The 24,033-nt window shown below is 42.6% G+C and overlaps 1 protein-coding gene across 2 annotated transcripts in view; it reads left to right on the plus strand.

Moving 5' to 3' along the window:
* Positions 1-8,493: 8,493 nt before the first annotated feature.
* The window catches only part of ACOT12 (acyl-CoA thioesterase 12), a 66,645-nt gene continuing 51,105 nt past the window's right edge, over positions 8,494-24,033 (plus strand). For both annotated transcript variants that reach the window (XM_050795670.1, XM_050795671.1), the window contains exons 1-2: positions 8,494-8,643; positions 17,027-17,096. In XM_050795670.1, the coding sequence (XP_050651627.1) occupies positions 8,517-8,643; positions 17,027-17,096 (197 nt within the window). In that variant the 5' untranslated portion in view covers positions 8,494-8,516. The remainder of the gene's footprint in view (positions 8,644-17,026; positions 17,097-24,033) is intronic.

Below are 24,033 nucleotides of genomic sequence, written 5' to 3' on the forward strand. Positions count from 1 at the left end.
AGACTCTGTTTAAAAAAAAAAAGAAGTTAATTATTCCAGGCTCATCTCTCCTGAAAGAGAAAGAAACAGATTTCACCTCTCCGTTTGCCCTTCCCTTCCCTCCCCCATCCCTAAGCTTATGAGCAGACATATGACTTAAGCTTGGTCAGGCAGATGCTGTCTTCTGGACTTTGGATCTTGTCAGAGTTCCACAGGATGTAAGGAACAGGGGCAGCCCTGCAGCATAGCCTTTGCTCCTCCCCACTGTCAAGCCTGCTGTCCATATCTAATCACTCCTGGAACTCTTGCAAGCATTTTCCTTTGCTTAGGTTGTCTATGTCCTGCTGTTTGATTTATAGAGCAACAGAGCCTTTCCAGGAAAGCCTGTGCAAAGGAGAGCCTCCCACCTTGTGTACCCAGGGCACTAAGTATCATATCTTTTGATGTGCCCATATCCATAAACATTATACTACTGACTTAGCAATCTGTGTTTCCCAGCCTACTGAGCTCTCTAAAAACAGGGTGCTTAGCTTATGCTTAGCTCAGTGTCTGGGCAATATTAGATATTTAGAAAAATCTGTGTGAATGAATGAGTGAATCACTTTAGGGAGAAAGTACACACTTGTATTAAACAATTCTTAAATTTAACTCAGTACATTATCAAGCACAAATAATAAGGGCTCTTTACAAAGTATCTAACTGCCATAAGGAATATTTTTAGGCTGTTTTATGAGGACTTATTCTTTGAGGATCTATATATCTGTCAGGATGAATCTTGGTTCATCCCTGAAATTTAATCTAAAGGCTTCCTCAGTGCAGATTGCTTCCTTTCTAATAGGAGATAAATATCCATTATGCCACCAGGAAATGCCTGACGTTTAGGTGCATGCCTCATCCTAAATAAAATGAAGGATCTCAATTCTCCCCGGTTTGCCTGCAGCACAACTCGCGGGAACCAAGCCCTGGCCTGGCTGAGACACCACATGTGTAGAAAGACACACTGGGTTTTGCAGGTGCATCACGACGCTCTGAGGAGGAGAGGGTAAGAGAGTGACATGCACTCCTGCCACTCTCTCACTGAAGCCTGAGCCCTGCCACTGCATGATCACATACAGGCTCCCCCTCCTGCAGGGGCACCCGCATTCCAGCCCGGCACGGTGGACACCTGGCACCTCCCAGGGGAGCAGGGCAGTGTCCCAAGAGTCGAGGTGCTCCAGGAAGGGTGAGCATAAACTAGGGCTGGTCTTCCTCTACCCTTCTCCTTCTCTGAGTAATGCGTGTCTAGCCATTAGGTGAGACAGAGGATATGGGTGTGTGCCCAGAGCAGGACGCTGCCCTGAGTCCAGTGGGGAGGTCGAGAGGGAGCCCCCTCAGGGGCAAGGGTGGCAGAGGAGCTGGGAGTTCACTGTCATGGGGTACTGACCAAAGAAGTCAATCTATTAAGTATCACAGAAGCCAGGTTTCTTGTCAGAAAACGGAATTAAAAATACGGGGAGGGAGAAAACTAGAATGACCCCTACAGGTGGAGCTGGAATCTGACCCACCCATCTGAACTGGTGGTTTTCTAGGTAGATGGTGTGTTCATTTCCTACGGCTGCTGTAACAAATTGCCACAGACTGTGGGGCTTAAGACAAAAATTGATTCTCCCACAGTTCCAGAGCCCAGATGTCTGAACCCAAGGTGTTGGCAGGGCCATAATCCCCGAAAGCTCTAGGGTAGAATCCTTCCCTGCCCCTTTCAGCTTCTAGTGGCTCCACAACACTGAGTCCTCACATGGCGACCTCGAGAGAAAGGCAAAAAAAAAAAAAAAGGCAAAGAGGGCCTACCTACATAGTACTCTCCAGCCTGTTACAAGGGCACTGACTCATCCATTCATGAGGGCAGAGCCATCAGGACTTATCACTTCCCAAAAGGCCCCACATCTTAAAATATCACATTGGGTCTTAGGTTCCAACAGATGGATTTTGGAGGGACACTCAAACCATAGCAGGCTCTGAGGATTCATGTCAACTTCCTCATGTTGATGGTGTGTTATGGTTCAGTAGGAGAAAGTCCTGTTTATAGAAAATTCACACTAAAGTACTTGGGGCTAAGCATCAGGTTGGCAACTTACTTTCAAATGGCTCAGAGAAAAATATGTTCTTTGTACAGGACTTCCAAATTTTCTGTAAGTTGGTGATTGTTTTAAAAAACAGACCCAACTCAGCACTGATCTCAAGTCTAGTAGACAGTCAAGAGCAGGTTATAATTTGAGGAGCTGCGCACAGCCATCAGCCAGTTTCCACATGTGCTTATCACTCCATTTGATCCTCATTAGAATAGTCAACATTATTTTGTAGCCATTTCCCATGTTATCTTTAAACTATAAATTCTATAAAGTTCCAAGGACCAATCTATTTTACTCACCAGCATTTATCCAATGACCAGAACAGTCCTTGTGACAAAGTAGGCACTCAATAAGTATGTGCTGATTGAATGAATGAAGGTGACTTGAAATAGAGGCACCAGCATGGCCTTTGGAGCTAGAACTGGGCACCACTCCCATCTCTCCCACTTCCCATGTGTCCTCTGCACCACATGCATCAACTTCTTAGCCCAGCTGAAGAAGAGCCAGGCTTTCTAGATTTGAATCCTGACTCAACTACTTCCCAGTTATGTGGTCTTGGGCGAGTTCCTTCAGTTTCCTCATCTATAAAACGGGAATTGTAATAGCTTGTATACTTCATAGGGATGTGTGGCATGTTGTAAGTGCTTATGAATTATCTGGGCTTGATTTCCCAGCTCTTCAAAGAGAATATTACTTGCAAGATTGTTGTGAGACTTAAAGGACCCTCCATAAATAGCGGTTATCATGATTCCATTTAATGATAATTTCTATGATCTAATTACAACTTTATGAAGTAGGGAAAGCATCCCTATTTTGTTAAAAATGCGTAAATTGAGTGATACATTCAAGTTCAACACTAGCAAGGAGAGGGTCTAACTCAGACACAAACAAATGTCTCCAGAACCAAGACCCAAGACTGTGGCCCTTTTCCCCATATCACAAATTCCCTTACAGGTCTGAAAAGGCTCCCTGTTAAACTGAAGATGTTCTTGGGAAGGACTGCACTGAAAGCTTTATTCCCTTAATGAAAGACACCACGCGGCAGTAGTTTTTAACATAGTGTGCAGCAGAAGCACACGGAAGAATTGTTAAAACACAGGTTATCAGCCAGGCGCGGTGGCTCATGCCTGTAATCTCAGCGCTTTGGGAAGCTGAGGCGGGTGGATCGCGAGGTCAAGAGTTCAAGACCAGCCTGACCAACATGGTGAAACCCCATCTCTACTAAAAATACAAAAATTAGATGGGTGTGGTGGCACGCGCCTGTAATCCCAGCTACTCAGGAGGCTGAGGCAGGAGAATCACTTGAACCCAGGTGGCAGAGTTTGCAGTGAGCCAAGGTTGCGCCATTGCACGTCGGCCTGGCCGATAGAGCAAGACTCCATCTCAAAAAAAAAAAAAAAAAAGAAAAAAGAAAACAAACAGTTATTGGCCCCACCCCCAGAATTTCAGATTCAGTAAGTATGGGTTGAGCTGGAAAATCTTGAGAACCACTCCCCTAAGGGGAAGTAGCTGAAAGCTTAGAAAGCAGGAAATGGTACGGGCAGGAGACAGGGGAGATCTGGGGAAAGCCAGGGAGGCAGGAAGGGGCAGCTTTAAGAGTCAGCCAGAGAGGTGAGGCCTCTGCCAGATGGAAGAAAAAGTGCCAGATCAGACAGTAGCTGAATCTCAGTCTTTGGCAAATTACTTTTTCTGAGATAAAAGGAGTAATTCTTTTAAAAACAGAAGCTACCACAGCTCACCCCATGTGAAATAATTTGAGTACCCCTGTAACTGTTTCAAAAATTGGATTAATAGCTGGGCACTGTGGGTCACACCTGTAATCCCAGCACTTTGGGAGGCTGAGGCGGGTGGATCATGAGGTCAGGCGTTCGAGACCAGCCTGGCCAACTTCGTGAAACCCTGTGTCTACTAAAAATACAAAAAATTAGCCAGGTGTGGTGGCAGGCACCTATAATCCCAACTACTTGGGAGGCTGAGGCAGGAGAATTGCTTGAACCTGGGAGACGGAGGTTGCAGTGGGCCAAGATTGCGCCACTGCACTCTAACCTGCGTTCCAGTGTGAGACTCCGTCTCAAAAAAAAAAAAAAAAAAATCATAGTTTTAAAACTTCCAAAAAAAAACTTCAGGGCCCAGATAGTTTCACTGGAGAATTCTACCAAAAGTGTAGAGAACACCAAATCCATACAGTCTTTTTCAGAATACACAGTAGGGGAATGTTTCCCGAGTCATTTTATGAACCCTGACACCAAAACCAGATGAAGACGGTTTTAAAGAAAGACAACTGCATACCAACATGTCCCAAAAATACAGACATAGAAATCCTCATGAAAATAATAGTAAATAGGAATCTGCAATATATAGAGAGAATTGTATACCATGAGCAGGTGGGATGCGTTATTTGAAAACAATGTGCTCCAACATGTTGACAGGCAGTGGTGGTGACCGCAAGGGGGCTCCACCGAGCAGTAATCAATGACCTGGGATGAAAGTGGGGCCAAACAAATCTGGAGAAGCAGAAAAATTGGATTCTATACACATGGCTTTGGTTCAAACAAAATAAAGCTTTATACTCCACACAAACGTGGTGGCTGTTAGGTTGTACACCTAATGCTTGACAGAAAGGGCCACCAGAAGTGCAGGGACAAACAGGAGCAAGGTCACCTTGAGGCTCCAGGTGCTAAGAGGGACAGTCCAAGCAGAAAACCCATTCCCCAAAGTCACTGTCATCCCTAGAGCAGGGTGCAGGGGCAGAGAAGGACAGGAGACCCTCCAGTCAAGAAGTTGACAGCCAAAAGCTGGGGAAACCCATCCTGGAAGTTTTGCTTAGGGGCTCTGAGTTTAAACTTTGAACCACATCCTTATAAATTTGTATTTGAATTTGAAAACACTGACCTGACGCCTTTTAAAACCTATACCAAAGGTGGGGATAGGGTTTGATGACTAATCAAGTTCATCTCTCTGAAGTACTTGAACTAGCAAACCCTCTGTCCGCGACATATCTCCCGCAATGGAAAGGCTCGTGGCTGCCTCTGCTGTTCAGGACAGTAAGGATTTTGGCTCTCTGCCTTGCCCGCATGGCCACAGCACTCACCGTTCTGAGTCCTAGTCCAAGCTGACAGCGTCTTCCTGTCCTACTGAGATAAAGCTCCAGCTGAAAGCTTGCTCTTGCTCTGAAATCTGCAGAAGTCCTGGGGAGTTCATCTCCTGAGACCAGCCCTTAGTCAGTGAAGGATGCCAGTCAGAAGATAAAAACCCCAGGGTTCGTGCCAGTGGGAGGTATGGCTGGGGCTGTTCTTCACAAACTGTAACGTGCTCGTGAATCACCTAGGAATCTTAATAAAATTCAGACTCTAATTCAGTAGGTCTGAGTTGGAGCCTGAAATTCTGCATTTATAATTCTTTCTTTTTCTTTTCTTTTTTTTTCTTTTTTGAGACAGGGTCTCACTCTGTCACTCAGGTTGAAGTGCAGTGGCCCAATCACAGCTCACTGCAGCCTTGACCTGCTGGGCTCAAGCAATCCTCCCACCTCAGTCTCCTGAGTAGCTGGGACTGCAGGCATGTGTTACCTTTCCCGGCTAATTTTTAAATTTTTTTTTAATAGAGACAGGGTCTCTCTGTGTTCCTCAGGCTGGTCTCAAACTCCTAGGAAGAAGTGATCCTCCTGCCTCTGCCTCTGAGTGCTGGGATTACAAGCATGAGCCCACACCCCCGGCCTGAGATTCTGCATTTTTTAAGAGGATCCCAGGTGAGGCTGAGGCTGCTTACCTGGAGACTACACTTTGATGCCCCTACCGGTGCTTTCTGCAATTTCCTCCCAAATAACCTGCCTGCTCTCAAATCCTTGTCAGTGGCTCCGTTTCTGGAGAAAGCATTTTTTTCTATCTTTCTACTTATATTCCAGGTTCCTTGTTCTTAATTTTCACCAAGACCAGCCACCTTACAATGTGACCCAAGGAAATCACTTCATTTCCTCATCTCTAGAATAAGAGTTTAGACTGTCCAGTTCCCCTTCCCACTCCAGCATTTTAAAGATTTTCTCATTATTCTAGTGATGATGGAACTTCCCACACTTTTTTGGATCAGCTTTCCAGCTCCTGTGTACAAACTATTAAAATCAGACTGGCTTCACATTCTACTCATCTTCAAAAAATGTCTCTAAACACAAATGAAATTCGAAGACCTTTATTCAAGCATAGTAGTAAAAATCCTTGACATCAGAGAGAAACAGATAACAAATGTTCATGCATGCAGATGACATTTTCATTGTAAAAGGAAGAAAGGGACCATTCAGAAAAACACAAGAATAGTAGTTCCAGCACGAGGCTATTAAAATTAGTATGAAACCAACAAAAGATATGAAACCATAATCTGAAGACATCTAGACAGGAGGTAATAAAGATAAGAAAACACAACCGTGAATATGTATACCGTGTCTGCTTTTTAAGCAAACATCTCTAGACAAACATACAAACATACACATGCTGTCCCTTTCAAGAAAATCATGTTGGAAACCCACTCTCTTACACTTATGCTTAAACATTTTTGAAATTTCTTCTTTTTCTTTTTTTTTTTTTCTTCTTTTTTTTTTTTTTTTTTTTTTTTTTTTTTTGAGACTCAGCTCACTGCAACCTCTGCCTTTTTGGCTCAAGTGATCCTCCTCCCTCAGCCTCCCGAATAGCTGAGACCACAGGCACACACTACCACACCCAACTAATTCTTCGTATTTTTGGTAGAGAGAGGGTTTCACCATGTTGCTCAGGCTGGTCTTGAACTCCTGAGCTCAAGCAATTTTACCTAACCTCAGCCTCCCAAAATGCTGGGATTATAGGCATGAACCACCACACCTGGCCTGAAATTTCTTTAGTTTATAAGAAACTAAGTATACAAGTATACACATAATTCAATATCACCACTTTAGTCACCACTTTTTTACCCAAAATAATACAACCGAGCCTAAATGCAAACTTTATTTCCAGTAATTTAATAAACTTCCCAAATATTAATACAGTTCACTCAGGTAACTGTCAGCTATTGCTGCATAACAGACAACCCCCAAAATCACAGTGGCACACAAAAATAAGTAGTTATGTGTCATTCAAGAGTCTTCATGTCTGCTGGGTTGCTCTGCTTCAGGAGGTGAGTCCTCGGGTTGGCTGAGATGCCTCTGCAATACGTGCATTCAGTCTGGTACCCAGATGCTAATAGGCAGCTATGTGACCTCACGGCAGAGGTCAGATGTTCCTGAGAACAGAAACACAGGGTGATTCTAAAGGCAAGACTGGTGGTAGTTATACTGCTATCTCTCCACATTCCATTCTAAAGCAAGTCACATAGCCAAGTCCAAGATCAATAAATGGCTCTCACAGAGTTATTGGTATATGGAGTGAATATATGATGAATATCAATTCTTAAATTATGATGATTTATCCATATGGAAATCATTAAAAAGAAGGCATTTTCCAAGGAGGGGTGCCAAAAGCGATGTGAGTAATAACGTTATTGAAATAAGTGTATAGCTACATAATGGGACCATCTTGGAGGCACAAATTTTTGTTTTTAAAAGTTATTTTACTGCCTTTTATATAAGTCAAACTTCATGCTTGCCTCAGTGAAAGCATTCAATTCCTATTTATGATTGGATTGTCCTGAAACCTATACAGGGAGGCTCCCAAAAGATATCAAGTCAACATTTCCTTATTTCCCCTCTTTCATTAAAAACAAAACAAAATATTTTTAAAAGGAAACAAAAATACCACAATCTCCATTCTGATGTCACCATGCTGAGGCTTGGCAAGTCAAAAGTATAACGATGAAAAGGCACCACCAATTCGTGCGAGTCGGCTAGGCTTCTCGGTGCTATTCCAGATAGTCAGGAGCCCTGGGTTCCAGCCAAGGTGATCCAGGTCGCTTAGCGGCTCCTATCACCTCACCTGCTTGCTCCCCTTCTCCGGGTTTCCAGTTCTGCATCGTAAATGTGCTCCCTGGCGCAGCCTCCCCTGACACTCAGACATCCACCAATCCGTTAGATGCTGGAGGTTTTCCGGAGACACTGTGTCCCTAATGAGGACTGCTTTGTACAGTCACTGATAGCAGCTCTAGAAAGTGTAACAGCTTTTTTATCTCAAAAGATGTTCCTCGTGCTCTGGCCCTAGGGGAGCCGCCTTCCAGACCTGTCTACCCGGGAGCCCCCACCCCGCGCACTTCCCGGACTTCTCCCGAGACCCGAGAGCGCTGACTTCCCCCACTCGCAATAGTCCTGGGGGTGACACTGAGGGCCCCCTCACTTGCAGCCCCCACCTCCCTGCGGCCGGAGGGTCAGAGGTTCGCGGCCCGGGCAGGCAGCGCCAGCGCCCTTTGGAGCTGGGCGGGGCGGGCAGAGCGGGCACGGCCGGGCGTCGGGGCCACAGGCATTGCACTCTAGCCCTGGCCATGGAGCGGCCGGCATCAGGCGAGGTGCTCATGAGCCAGGCCATCCAGCCGGCGCACGCCACCGCCCGCGGTGAGCTGAGCGCCGGGCAGCTGCTCAAGTGGATCGACACTACCGCCTGCCTGGCGGGTAGGCGGGCGCCGGGGCTGCGGGAGCGGCGGCGGCTGGGGGTGGCGGGGAGGAGGAAGGCGAGGAAGGTACTTGCGGACAGCTGAGCCCTGAGCAGCCAGGGGTAGGGGTGTTGCGACAGTGCGCCCGCGCTGGGCATGGCCGAGACCAATGGTTCCCAAATGTGTGGCTCTCAGGACTCCTTCATTCCATTAAATAAGTGAGGAGCCCAGAGAGCTTTTGTGGGGTTTTTTGTTTGTTGTTGTTTTTGAGACAAGGTCTCACTCTTGCCCGGGCTGGAGTGAGGTGGTGCCATCAGAGCTCGCTGCAGCCTCGACGCCCTGAGCTAAAGCAATCCTCCCACCTCAGCCTCCAGAGTAACTGGGACCACAGACGCACGCCACCAGGCCCAGCTAATTTGGGGGGTTTTGTTTTGTTTTGCTTTTGTAGAGATGGGGGTCTCACTATGTTGCCCAGGCTGGTCTCAAACTCCTGGACTCAAGGATCCCGAAGTGTTGGGATTACAGGTGTGAGCCACCGCACCCAGCCAGCTTTTGTTTATGTAGGCTATTTATATCACATTTACTGTAACAGAAATTTAAAATTTTTAAATTATTTTTTAAAAAGAAATGGACTACATGTTGACATAACATTTTTAATTAAAGAAATAACTATTTTCCACAAGAACAAAAGTGTAGCTAGAGGAGTGGTGACAGGTTACATCCTGGCGAGTCTCTCTAAAGTCTGACTAACAGAGGACTGCTGACTTCTCATACCTGCTTCTGCATTCACCGTGCTGCTACCACATCCTTACGTAGTCTCTGGAAAACACTGTGTCCTTGTTAGAGAATGACAGTAAAAATGGCAAAAACATTTATTAAGGACTGAATTATGCCCCCCATGCCACCCACCGAAATTTATACATTGAAGTCCTAAGCCCTGGTGTGGCTCTATTTGGAGTGAAGAATTAAGGCTAATGAGGTCATAAGAGTGGAATTCTGGTCCCATACAATTAATGTCCTTATAAGAAGAGACACTGGAGAGCTTCGTCTCTCTGCCATGTGAGGCCACAGCAGGAAGACAGCCACCCACAGGCCAGGAAGAGAGCCCTCGCTAGGACCTACACGGGCAAGCACCTCGATCTGGAACCTCCCTGCCTCCACAACTGTGAGAAATCAATGACTTGTTTAAGCCTTTTTTTTTTTTTAAAACAGGATTTGAGATTGGTTATATTAAGGTAACAATGGAAGCATGAATACAAAATGAATCCACACGTAGGAAAAAGAAACAATACAGAAACCACTGAGGTTGCTAATAATAATGATGCCTATTTCCAAGGCAACTGAATACATTATGAGACCACTAAAAAGTGACTTTTAGTTACCTTGTTTAGTGCCTCTGTCTTGTGATGGAGAAACAGTGGCCCACCTGCAGTTGTCATCATTTCTATGACCTGACATCTTTCAAAACCATGGAAAGATCCAACTGACAATCAATTACTCTATACCTTAATAGTTACATTACTATTAGTAGTATAATATTAATCACTGATAATATTACTATTATTAAGAAAACCTGTGTGATAAAGTTGGTTTGGGCAATATGAATAATGCCTGTGTTAAACACTCTGTGGTGACCCGAGGCACCACATAAGCAGGGGACATTATTTAGCCAAGGTGTAATTGAATCTGTATAGTAATACAAAACTGATTTCTCTGGGATTTTCTCAGAGTTTTTTATAGGCCAGGATTATCTTTTTAGCCACATTACTGCAATCTCAGTCATGGCCCCAAGGCATTGCTATGACCCCTAGGCACTGCTGGATTCCAAAATGTCTTCTCAGTATTTAAAGAAAGATGAAATATTCTCACTATCCTCACTTCTGTCTGTGGCCCCATTATTTTTCCAGTTCCTTAAGTCTAAAGGCTTGAAGCCATCTGAGTAATCCTCTATCTCACACGTCCGTGTATTATTTTGGAACATCTTATACACGCAGTTTTCTATTTGTGAATCTAGTGGCACCCAACTCCTCTAGTTGAGCAAGTCAAAAGTCTAGGAGTCATCCTTGATATCTCTCTCCACCTTACTTCTCCCTTCACATACTCTATGCATGGAGCAAGTCCTATCAGTGTTACCCCCTAAAGGAATCTCTGAAAGCCAAGCACTGTGCTGCACCCCCAATGCGACCATCTAGTCCAAGCTCTCACCATCTTTCATGCAGACTTCAGCAGTGATTTCCAAACCGGTCTCCATTCATTCTGGTCTCCTCTCCACACTGCTTCTAAAGTAACCTTTGAAGATGCTAATCTGATCATGTCATATGTTTTGTTCATTTTTCCCTTTCTTTTCTTCACCAAGGGCTTTAAGGATTTTTCTAACATGTTCAAGTGCTTCCTATTAAAAAATCCCCCACAGATAATAATTATAAACTCTGGGCAAAACACTAAATAAAAGAGACTTAAGGCAGGTGAAAAGTGAACAAAAGTAGGCTTAGAACACTTGAAAGTTAACACATGAAAGAACAAAATGATGTTGGCTTTTTCTGTGTTTTTTTTTTTAAATGACTTGAAGCCTGAAAGAAAATGCCAGTCTGGTCCCAGCTATGGTTCTGATGGTAAACCCATAGGCTTGCTGGTTTGAAGAGCCCAAAGACAGGGTTTGGGAAAAGTACAGCTACTGAAATACAAAAGGGAAAGTTCCAGAAAGGAAAGAGCCAGAGAGAGAGAGAGAGCCCTAAAATCTAACTATCATCTTTGTCCAGATATCTGGCAAATCTTGAATCATGTATACTAGGACGTACTCCAGACCTCCTGGTTGAGGCCAAAAGAACTGAAAATAGTTGTGTCCATCTGCAGGTAGACAGATTATAGTTTCAGTTTGGTCAGGTTAACTGCTTGCTTTAAAAAACAAAACCAAAAACAAAACCAACACTTTTCTGAGAAACACAGTTTCTACAATGGATCACTCACAATGGCTAGGATATTATTCAAAATTACTTGACATACAAAGGGAAACATGATTCATTCTTAAGAGAAAAGACAATCAATGGAGATTCATCCCTAGATGACCCTCATGCTGGAATTAAGCTTCAAGGATTTTAAAGCAACTAGTATAACTGTGCTCAAGAATATAATGAAAAATATGATAATAAAGATTGCTGTAATCCCAGCACTTTGGGAGGCTGAGGCGGTTGGATCACTTGAGGTCAGGAGTTTGAGACCAGCCTGGTCAACATGATGAAACCCTGTCTCTACTAAAAACACAAAAATTAGCCACGTGTGGTGGCAGGCACCTGTAATCCCAGCTACTCGGGAGGCTGAGGCAGGAGAATCACTTGAATCTGGGAGGTGGAGATTGCAGTGAGCCGAGATTGTACCACTGCACTCCTGCCAGGGCAAAAGAGTGAGACCCCATCTCAAAAGAAAAAAAAAAAAAAAACATTGAAAAGGCAGTACCTTTCTGCAGAGTAATAGAAACTATTTTTTGAAAGCCAAATGGTAATTCCAGAACTGAAAAATACAGTGTCTAAAATAACAAACTCAATGGCTAGGCTTAACAGCAGAATGGACATGACTGAGAAAAGAGTTAGTAAATGCAAAAATACATCACTAGAAATTATCCAATCTAAGAACAGAAAAAAAAGAATTTTAAAAATAAACAAAGTGTGACCAGGCACAATGGTACATGCCTGTAATCCTAGCACTTTGGGAGGCTCAGGTAGGAGGATGGTTTGAACCCAGGAACTCAAGACCAGCCTGGGCAACATAGGGAGATCCTGTCTCTACCATACACACACAAAAAATGTTAAAATTAGCCAGGCATGGTACCATGTACCTGTAGTCCCAGCTACTCAGGAGGCTGAGGTGGGAGGATGACTTGAGCCTGGGAGGTCAAGGCTGCAGTGAGCCATGATTCTACCACTTTACTCCAGCCTGGGCAACAGAGCAAGACCCTGTCTCAAAAAAAAAAAAAAAAAACGTAAATAAAATAAAGTATCAGAGATTTGTGGAAAAATAAAACAAACGCAATTAGAGTTCCAAATATGGTGAAAGACAATTACAGATTCAAGGTTATAGCACATCAAGAAAAACTAATACAGGCTGGACATGGTGGCTCACACCTTTAATCCCAGCACTTTGGGAGGCCGAGGCAGGCAAATCACCTGAGGTCAGAAGTTCAAGACCAGCCTGGCCAACGTGGTGAAACCCCATCTCTACTAAAAATACAAAAATTAGTTGGGCCTGGTGGCACACGCTTGTAATCCCAGCTACTCAGGAGGCTGAGGCAGGAGAATCACTTGAACCCAGGAGGCAGAGGTTGCAGTGAGCCAAGACTGTGCCACCACACTCCAGCCTGGACGACAGAGCGAGACTCTGTCTCCAATTTAAAAAAGAAAGAAAGAAAAACGAATACAAAGAATATATCCAGGCATATCATAGTCAAAATGATTGAGAGAAAATCTTGAATGCAGCCAGACTGAAACACCGTATATAGGAGAACAATAATTAGAATTACCACTGACCTCATCAGAAACAGTGGAGACCAGAAGGCAGTGCAACAATATATTGAAGAATAATAATTACAAAAACTTTCAACCAAGAGCTTCAAGGCCCTGTGCATAGCCTGTCCTCAGCCTTCACTCCAGCCTCATCCCACCCACTCTCCCTCCTACTCTCTGCATTGTAGTCACCAGGACCTTTGTAATTACTGTTCCCTCTGCTCAGCAGGCCCTCCCCTCTGCTGCCCTCAAGCCTTCCTGGACACCCCACCTAGTGTATTATTTCAGTTACTGACTCTCATAAAATCCCTGTTTTCTTCAGAGCACTTAGTCCGTTTTGTCATTACATATCTGTATTAGTCCATTTTCATGCTGCTGATAAAGACATACCCGAGACTGGGTAACTTATAAAGAAAAAGAGATTTATTGGACTCGCAGTTCCACGTGGGTGGGGAAGCCTCACAGTCATGGCGGAAGGCGAAAGGCACTTCTTACATGGTGGCGGCAGGAGAGAAAATGAGAACCAAGCAGAAGGGGTTTCCCCTTACAAAACCATCACATCTCATGAGACTTATTCACTATCATGAGAATAGCACAGGAAAGATCAGCCCCCATGATTCAATTATCTCCCACCAGCTCCTTCCCACAACATGTGGGAATTATGGGAGCTACAATTCAAGATGAGGTTTGGGTGGGGACTCAGCCAAACCATATCAATATCCATTTAATTAACCACTGGCTCATCCACTAGACTCCATGAGAGCAGGGGTCCTGGCTGTTTCCCATTGCCAGCACCTTACACAGAGGCTGCCTTGCATAACACAGGTGCTCCATCAATATCTGCTGAAGGAAGGAAGGAATGAAGGAAGGTTACCACTATTTTTATCAGTCATCATTTCATACTTACTTTACAATCACTTAGCTTCTCTTAGTTCTCCCAGGAAATCAGAAACAGCTTTAGGGTTTTCCACTTCTGCTGGTACACTGTACGAAGGGCAATCAAAAATCAAGAACCAGAACAAGCCAGTCCTGTGAGTTCATGTCATCTAATTGACACTTGTTTAAAAACACAGCACGCATGTAATGACATGTGAAGCCAGGACCCTATGGTGTTCTCCATATTTTTGTTTCTTTTAGTTTAATGACCCTTGAAAATCAATAGCATAAATCATGATTATTGAGCTCCTGAAACCCATATTGAGTCACATACTTCTCTGGTAGTGTTCTCTGGTTTGTCTAACCTCTTTCCTGAAAGTTCCTATTGCTTTTATAGTCAAAATCACTATTTAGGACAATGCATTTAATCTTTCTAAACCTAAATTTTCTTATTTATAAAAGGGAGCTAATAACAGTACCAACTTCATGTAATTAACATGCTTAAATGACTAGTCCAGTGCCTGATCAATAATAAATGCTTAATAAAAAGTAACTGTCATGATTTTAATACTTTTTGATCCCTTAAGAAACCTTGTGCTATAGATACAGGATACCCAATATAAACAATAAAAGTTTAATTTTTTTTTTTACTGGTTACTGCATTTTAGTTATCATTTAAGTCATTCACAATTGATAACTCAGCCGGGCATGGGGGCTCACGCCTGTAATTCCAGTGCTTTGAGGGGTCAAGGCGGGAGCATCACTTGAGCCCAGGAGTTTGGGACCAGCTTGGGCCAAATCATGAGAACCTGTCTCTACAAAAAAATATTTTAAACACTTTTTTAAAAGTTAGCTAGCTGTGGTGGCACATGCCTATAGTCCTAGCTACTCAGGAGGCTGAGGCAAGATCACTTGAGCCCAGGAGTTCGAGGCTGGAGTGAGCTATGATCATGCCGCTACACTCCAGCCTGGGTGATAGAGACCTCGTCTCTTAAAAAAAAAAAAAGAAAAAAATACTCAAGATACTCATGTTGGTCTATATTATAACACTTTATTACTAAGAATTAATAACCTCAACATCCCATTCCCTCATGTCAAGTAACTGGAATGAATGTTTATGAAGTATTCTTTAATCAATGATTTAAGCATGTATTTGCAAGGTTTCAGTAGTTCCCTGGAAAACTTAAGCTCTGAAAGGGTACTGACTATGGCTGCATCTCTAAGTGCCATGGAGTGGACTGCTTAAAAGATAGAGCTCATGCACTGGCTCACGCCTGTAATCCCAGCACTTTGGGAGGCTGAGGTGGGCAGATCACAAGGTCAGGAGATTGAGACCATCCTGGCTAATATGGTGAAACCGTGTCTCTACTAAAAATACAAAAAATTAGCTGGACATGGTGGTGCACGCCTGTAGTCCCAGCTACTCGGGAGGCTGAGGCAGAAGAATCACTTGAACCCGGGAAGCGGAGGTTGCAGTGAGCCAAGATCACACCATTGCACTCCAGCCTGGGTGACAGAGTGAGACTCTGTCTGGAAAAAAAAATAATAATAACTCATTCAACTCAGTGTCTGGAAATCAGCAAGAACTTAACAAATGTTTGGTGCATTGAATTAAATTGAGTCCACCTTGAGCCTTCCTACAGCCCAATTCTTCCATATTCCCTTCCTTTCCCTGAACTAGTTGGAAGGATGGTTCCTTCCAGCTAGTAACATTTGAATGTCCAATTTTCTGCAGAATTAGATCCTAGAAAGGAATGTGTTAAATACATGCCCAGTGGAGTATCTCTCATGTCTTCTTACCTAGGACTATCAATTAATACATAGGTAGTTATAATGATCCAGTACACAAAAGGAAGACAAATTCAGTACAATTTACTCGTTTTTCTTAATCATGTGGCACCAGGACTGAAGTCTCCAAAACTAAAATGAGGTCAAAAGTTCTTATAAAGCCAATATAATCTGTTTGGCTTTCAGTTGACTGTTTCCCAAAATCAAATCTGGCAGAAGCACATGTCAAAATCTTTCCCACAGAGGATAAATTCTGGTATTTTTTTATGTAAAGCAAATCCAGCAATCAAAAAAAAAAAAAAAAATCTGAGCAAATTACGTGCAGACATAGAACATGGAAATAACCAGGCTTCTTCCTGTACTCTCCCACCCTACGCAATACTCCTCCTTCAAGGCAATTAATGTATACTGAATTTGGCATACATTTGGTAATAATAAAATAAATATTGACTACATATCTCCTGTGTGCCCATCTCTCTTTCTCTGATACCCAGAGAAGATCCTCTTTGATTTGGGATGACTCGGGGTTTCCCCTTACCACTCAGTGCTTACAGTGGTTAAATCATTCACGCAGCGGGGTGCGGTGACTCACGCCTGTAATCCCAGCACTTTGGGAGGCCGAGGCGGGCAGATCACGAGGTCAGGAGATCAAGACCATCCTGGCCAACACGGTGAAACCCCGTCTCTACTAAAAATACAAAAAAATTAGCCGGGCGAGGTGGCGGCGCCTGTAGTCCCAGCTAGACTACAGGAGGCTGAGGCAGGAGAATGGCCTAAACCCGGGAGGCGGAGCTTGCAGTGAGCCGAGATAGGGCCACTGCGCTCCAGCCTGGGCGACAGAGGGAGACTCCGTCAAAAAAAAAAAAAAATCATTTAACCTGTGATGCCTTGATTTTAAAACAAGAAGGATAGTACCTGATAAAATATTTAAAGTCAGCACCAACTTACTAAAATTGCTATTTCAATAGCTAGATTTGTGGGATATTGGTATTAAATTTCAAATACAAGATCATGTAAGTTAAAATTTAGGATGAAGTGCAGTAATTACCATACAGTAGAAATGTAACAGAGCAGAGAAGCTTGTATGGAGCCAGTTGATCCACAAATTGTGAGCACAGTGGTGCTATAATGAATGAGGGATGGATGACTAAGATCAATGCACTTACATTTCATTCCTTTCCCTTATACTGAAATATTCTAATATCACCACTAAAGCAGCACGTTTTTATGTATTTTTTGAAGCTGAGAAACATGCTGGAGTTTCCTGTGTTACAGCCTCAGTGGATGACATACAGTTTGAGGAGACAGCTAGGTAAGTGACATTGCTCCATCGCTCCTTTCTCCTAGGTTTGTTGGTTCATCTGGGACGTGTATTGGTGGCACCTGTGCTTACTCATGCAGAGGTAGTGATCTTGTTTCTTAATAAAATAAATAACATGTGACCCAATTTAAGTAAAAAAATAATCACAGGTCCTACTTATAAGAAACACTCCTAAGTGTAACTTCACAGTCTTAATTTTGTGGAGAAATAGTTCTCAGCCTGAGATGCATTGTGGCATAAGGCATAACAGCCAAACAGACTTTCTGCAGGCTCCTTTTTTTAATTGTCTCACTCTGCGCCCAGACTGGAGTGCAGTAATGCGATCTCGGCTCACTGCAACCTCTTCCTCCTGGGCTCAAGTGATCCTCCTGTCTTAGCCTCCCAAGTAGCTGGGACTGCAGGCACATGCCACCGTGCCCACCTGGCTAATTTTTTTTTTTCTTTTTGTAGAGACAGGGTTTCATCATCTTGTCCAGGCTGATCTCAAACTCCTGGGCTCAAGCAGTCCACCCACTGGCTTCCCAAAGTGCCGGGATTACAGGCGTGAGCCACCATGCCTGGCCACTATAAGCTAATTATTAATGTCCCCTTCCTGTACTAGAAGAATAACTAATGATAATAAGATCTTTATGATGGTGAATTTCATCATTAGATTGTTAGGTAAACATTAATTCATCTAAGTAGAGAGAGTAAATTATGAAAAACATTTTATGTGTGAAAGTTCTTAACCATCTCTTATTGTAGAAAATTTTAAGATACACAAACATTTCAAACGTACTTATTTAGGTTAGTAATTGCGAAAACCGTGATTACTTTTGCACCAACCTATAAAACAAGAGAGGATAGTACAGTGTATCCCGAGGACCCCTCACCCCCAGCTATAGAAATTATCAACTCACAGACACTCTTGCTTTATCAATACCTCTCTACACTCCCCCATATGCCTGGATTGTTTTGAGGAAAATCCCAAGCATCATCTATATATATCATGCATCACTTAATGATGGGATATGTTCTGAGAAATGCATCCCTAATGACTTCATCCTTGTATGAGCATCATAGAGTGTACTTACACAACCTCAACAGTACAGCCTCTTACACACCTAGGGTATGTGGTGTAGCCTATTGTTCCTAGGCTACAAACCTGTGCAGCCTGTTACTGTACTGAAAACTATAGGAAATTGTAATACCATGGTGACTATTTGTGTGTCTAAACATGGCTAAACATTAAAAAGATACAGTAAAATACAGTGTAAAAGATTGAAAAATGGTACATCTGGCCAGGCGCGGTGGCTCATGCCTGTAATTCCAGCACTTTGGGAGGCCGAGGTGGATGGATCACCTGAGGTCAGGAGTTTGAAACCAGCCTGGCCAACGTGAAACCCCATCTCTACTAAAAGTACAAAAATTAGCCAGGTGTGGTGGCGGGCGCCCTTAATCCCAGCTACTCAGGAGGCTGAGGCAGGAGAATAACTTGAACCCAGGAGGCGGAGGTTGCAGTGAGCCCAGATCATGCCATTACACTCCAGCCTGTGTGACAAGAGCGAGACTCCGTCTCAAAAAAAAAAAAAAGGTACACATGAATGGAGCTTAGAAGGCTGCAAGTTGCTCTGCGTGAGTCAGTGAGTGAGTGCTGAGCAATGTGAAGGCCCCAGACGTTACTGTACACTACCATAGATTTATAAACACCACACACTTAGGCTACACCAAATTTATAAAACATTTTTTCTTTCTTTAATTATAAATTAACTTTAGATTACTGTAATGTTTTTACTTTATAAACTTAAAAAAATCTTGTTGATTCCTTTGTAATAATACTGAGCTTAAAACATAAGCCTTTTATAGAGCTGTACAAAAATATTTTTCTTTATGTCCTTACCTTATTCTATAAGCTATTTTCTATTTTTAAAATTGGTTATTAAAAACTGTGACACAAACACATACATTAGCTTAGGCCTACACAGGGTCGGGATCACCAGTATCACTGTTCTGCTTCCACATCCTGTCTCACTGGAAGGTCTTATGGGATTTATTAAACCAGGATTCAGTATAGGTGATAGGTGTCTTAAGTGTCTTTTAACATAAAATTTTCCCTTCCTTCTTTTATCTTGCAATTTATTTTTTAAAGAAACCTGGTCATTTGTTTTATAGAATTTACACATTCTGTATTTGCTCATGCAGCCTTGATTAATGTGTTCTCCTGTCCTTTGTATTTCTTGTAATCTGACAGTTACATCTAAAAACTGACATGATGAAAGTTTGATTTTTTTTTTTCTTTGAGATGGAGTCTTGCTCTGTCACCCAGGCTAGAGTGCAATGGCGCGATCTTGACTCACTGCAACCCGGGTTCCAGCGATTCTCCTGCCTCAGCCTCCCAAGTAGCTGGGACTACAGGCCCCTGCTACCATGCCCTGATAATGTTTGTATTTTTAGTAGAGACGGGGCTTTGCCATGTTGGCCAGGCTCAAACTCCTGACCTCAGGTGATCCACAGTGCTGGGATTACAGGCGCCTGCCACCACGCCCAGCTGATGAAGGTTTGATATTTTCGTAAAAATTTCTCATGTCAAGGCCATATAATATCTAATGATCATAGGCTACAACCATTCTGTCATTAGATATTGGTAACATGGTAATATGCTAATTCTACCATTTCTTCTTCATTTGTTTTCTAAAATACTTCTCTAGAGGGAAACTCACTAATGACCTGACTATCCTGAGGAAAAGTTTGTCCAGGAAAGGCTTGACTCTTTCCCTTTATTCATTAGGAACGTACAGATTTTCATGTACTTGATGTGTTACAATGCATCAATGTTCTTATTCTTTTTTTTTTTTTTTTTTTTTTTTTTGAGACAGAGTTTCACTCTTGTCGCCCAGACTGGAGTTCAATGGCGCGATCTTGGCTCACTGCAACCTCTGCCTCCTCGGTTCAAGCAATTCTTCTGCCTCAGCCTCCCGAAGTAGCTGGGATTACAGGTGCCCGCCACCAGGCCCAGCTAATTTTTTTGTATTTTTAGTAGAGATGGGGTTTCACCATGTTGGCCAGGCTGGTCTCAAACTCCTGACCTCAGGTGATCCACCTGCCTCAGCCTCCCAAAGTGTTGGGCAGGGTTGAGCCACTGGGCCTGTGCAATGTTACTATTCTTACAGAAGCTCAGAGTGCCGCGTCTTTGCACAGTGGGAGCTTCTTCAGTTTAATCCGTAAGTCCCTTGAACAACAGCCCACAGTTAAAGATGTTTAGTAACTCCTTGGCCTTCTGCTATAAAATGTTTCAGTCTCATCTTTTACATTTCCCCCCTACAAACTTAGAATCCGTTACCTCTCCAAGGAGTCCTGATTCCTTGCAGTAGACATGAGAAGCAGAGACCACAACCTGGGCAGGAAAGGTGCTCCTCACATCAAAATGGGCATTAGTTCTTGGCCTTTTCAGTGGACGGAATTAGAAATTATGTATTTTTAAAGCATTTATATTAATAATCTGTAATCATTTAGGGTTATATGGTTTTACTTAATTTCTTTGATTTTGTGTCTGTATCTCTGGTTTTTAATTTTATTTTATGCTGAATGTCTTGATATTTAAAGACATAAACTTACTTGATTCAAATTAATACGTATATACACATTAATTAGATTCAGAATAGCAGTACCAATATTATCACTAACAAATGAATAGAGAAAGTAGTTTAAGATTATTTATGAAGTTTCTTTCTCAAACTATGTCTCATCTGGTACAGTCAAGTCACTGTATTTTGAAGTCACTTGAAATAATCCTTTTCCATGTGGTTAAGCTGCTGACTTCATACATTCTTAAGTTCATTTGTTTAATTTGCTTTTTTATTTTGTAGGAATGACTTTTCTTTTCATTTAATTTTGTTTTATAGTTTAAAATATCTACAGGTACCAGAGTCCAATCTGGAAAATAGACCCATTTCACCCCGGGGAATCTGGCTCCTCCCTACCTTCTATCTAGGCCCCTCCCTCTCCCTCTATGTAACCATTTTATTTATTTTGTGGCTTATCTTTCTTTTTTTAATGTAAAGAAATATTTATATATATCCTCACTTTTTTCACTTAAAATAAAAATGAGGTGGAGAAAAGTATATATAGTGTATAAAGTATACGCTGTAAAAGTATACAGTATTTCTATCTAGAAAATCACTTCATACCAATATGCAGTCATATGCTGCATAGCAGCATTTTGGTCAGTGACAGCAGTCCCATAAGATTTTAATACTGGCCGTGTGTGGGAGCTCACACCGGTAATCCTTGTACTTTGGAAGGCTGAGGTGGGTGGATCATCTGAGGTCAGGAGTTTGAGACCAGCCTGGCCAGCATGATGAAACCCCATCTCTACGAAAAATACAAAAAATTAGCTGGGCGTGATGGCACGTGCTTGTAATCCCAGCTACTCAGGAGGCTGAGGCAGGAGAATCACTTGAACCCAGGAGACGGAGGTCGCAGTGAGCCAAGATTGCACCACTGCACTCCAGCCTGGGCAACGAGAACAAAACTCCATCTCAAAAAAAAAAAAAAAAAAAAAAAAAAGATTTTAATACTGCAGTTTTACTGCATCTTGTCTATATTTAGCTATGTTTGGATACACGAATACTTACCACTGTTTACGGTTGCCGACAGTATTCAGCACAGTAACATCCTCTACAGGTTTGTGGCCTGGGAGCAATAGGCTAGACCATATAACCTAGGTGTGTAGGAGGCTATACCATCTAGGTTAGTGTGGGTGCACTCTGTGATGTTTCCACAACAACAGAATCACCTAATGAAGCATTTCTCAGAACACATCCCTGTCATTAAACTAGGCATAACTATAAGTAGATATTCATCATTCCTTTTAATATCTACATAGTACTCCATTGTGGAAGCACACTACATTATTCAACTGGTCCTCCACTGATGAACATTTAGATTATTTCCAGTCTTTTGCTATTACAAATAATATTTCAATTTGCAGTCTTGTGCAGATGTCTGTTTGTATTTTTGCCCCTATATTTGTAGGATAGATTTCTTTCTTTCTTTTTTAAGACAGAGTCTCGCTCTGTCACCCAGGCTGGAGTGCAATGGCGTGATCTTGGCTCACTGTAGCCTCTGCCTCCCAGGTTCAAGCGATTCTCCTGCCTCAGTCTCCCTAGTAGCTGAGACTATGGGCATGTGCCACCACACCTGGCTAATTTTTGAATTTTTAGCAGAGACGGGGCTTTGCCATGTTGGCCAGGCTGGTCTCAAACTCCTGACCTCAGGTGATCCACCTGCCTCACCCTCCCAAAGTGCTGGGATTACAGGCATGAGCCATCATGCCTGGCCTTTGTGGGATAGATTTCTAGAAATTGGATTGCTGAGTCAAAGGGTAAATGAATATGTCATTTTATTAGACATTGCCAAATTCCTCTCCGTAGCAGTTGTTATGTAGGTTTTATCAGTTTTCAAACTTGTAAAATTAAAGGTTAATAAAACTGTGCCAGAAATTTAAATTTGTTCAGATTTCTAATATAGAAATTAATTGTTTATATAAATATGCCTATGTATGTATTATTAAACTCTTTCTTTACCTCCAGTTTTTCTGCCAAAAAATGCTACAGATTATGACAGGTATGTAGAGTAACAATATATGCTCAAAGGCTTTAACCAGATGTGGTCACTCTTCTAGGTAAACCCAACTGGTTCATCTTATAGACTGTCTTTAATATATCTAGACCAGATGCAGTGGCTCATGCTGTATCCCAGCACTTTGGGAGTCCAATCCAGGAAGATCATTTGAGCCCAGGAATTTAAGGCTCCAGTGAGCCATAATTAAACCACTGCACTCCAGCCTGGATGACAGAGTGAGATATGTGTATCTGAACAAGCCTCTCTACTATGATTAAAATAGTGTGAATTGCAATTATTTACCAGAAGTCTGAATAGGGTAATGTTTCCAAGGCTGTGGAGCCAGATAAGACCAGGGTTTGAACTCTGATCCTGCCAGTTGCTATGTCACCTTCTAAGGCCATTTCCTGATGGGAATGAAATGGGAATGATAATGCCCACTTCATGGGATTACTGCTTAGTGAATGGTGTGTTGTTAGATTATGATACAAAGCATTTAGCATGGTGCTTGATTTTTATTATTATTATTATACTTTAAATTCTGGGGTACATGTGCAGAATGTGCAGGTTTGTTACTTAGGTATACATGTGCCATGGTGGTTTGCTGCACCCATCAACCCGTCATCTACATTAGGTATTTCTCCTAGTACTATCCCTCCCCTAGCCCCCCACCCCTTGACAGGCCCCAGTGTGTGATGTTCCCCTCCCTTTGTTCATGTGTTCTCTTTGTTCACCTCCCACTTATGAGTGAGAACATGCAGTGTTTGGTTTTCTGTTCTTGTGTTAATTTGCTGAGAATGATGGTTTCCAGCTTCATCCATGTCCCTGCAAAGGACACAAACTCATCCTTTTTTATGGCTGCCTAGTATTCCATGGTGTATATGTGCCACGTTTTCTTTATCCAGTCTGTCACTGATGGACATTTGGGTTGCTTCCACATCTTTGCTATTGTGAACAGTGCCGCAATAAACATGTGTGCATGTGTCTTTATAGTAGAATGATTTATAATCCTTTGGGTACATATCCAGTAATGGGATTGCTAGGTCAAATGGTATTTCTAGTTCTAGATCCTTGAGGAATCGCCATGCTCTCTTCCACAATGGTTGAACTAATTTACACTCCCACCAACAATGTAAAAGCGTTCTTATTTCCCCACATACTCTCCGGCATCTGTTGTTTCCTGACTTTTTAATGATTGTCACGTAACTGGCGTGAGATGGAATCCCATTGTGGTTTTGATTTGCATTTCTCTAATGACCAGTGATGGCGAGCTTTTTTTCTTAAGTTTTTTGGCCACATAATATCTTCTTTTAAAAAGTGTCTGTTC

The sequence above is a fragment of the Macaca thibetana genome, chromosome 6 (genome assembly GCF_024542745.1).
Source record: "Macaca thibetana thibetana isolate TM-01 chromosome 6, ASM2454274v1, whole genome shotgun sequence".
Taxonomy (NCBI): Eukaryota; Metazoa; Chordata; class Mammalia; order Primates; family Cercopithecidae; genus Macaca; species Macaca thibetana.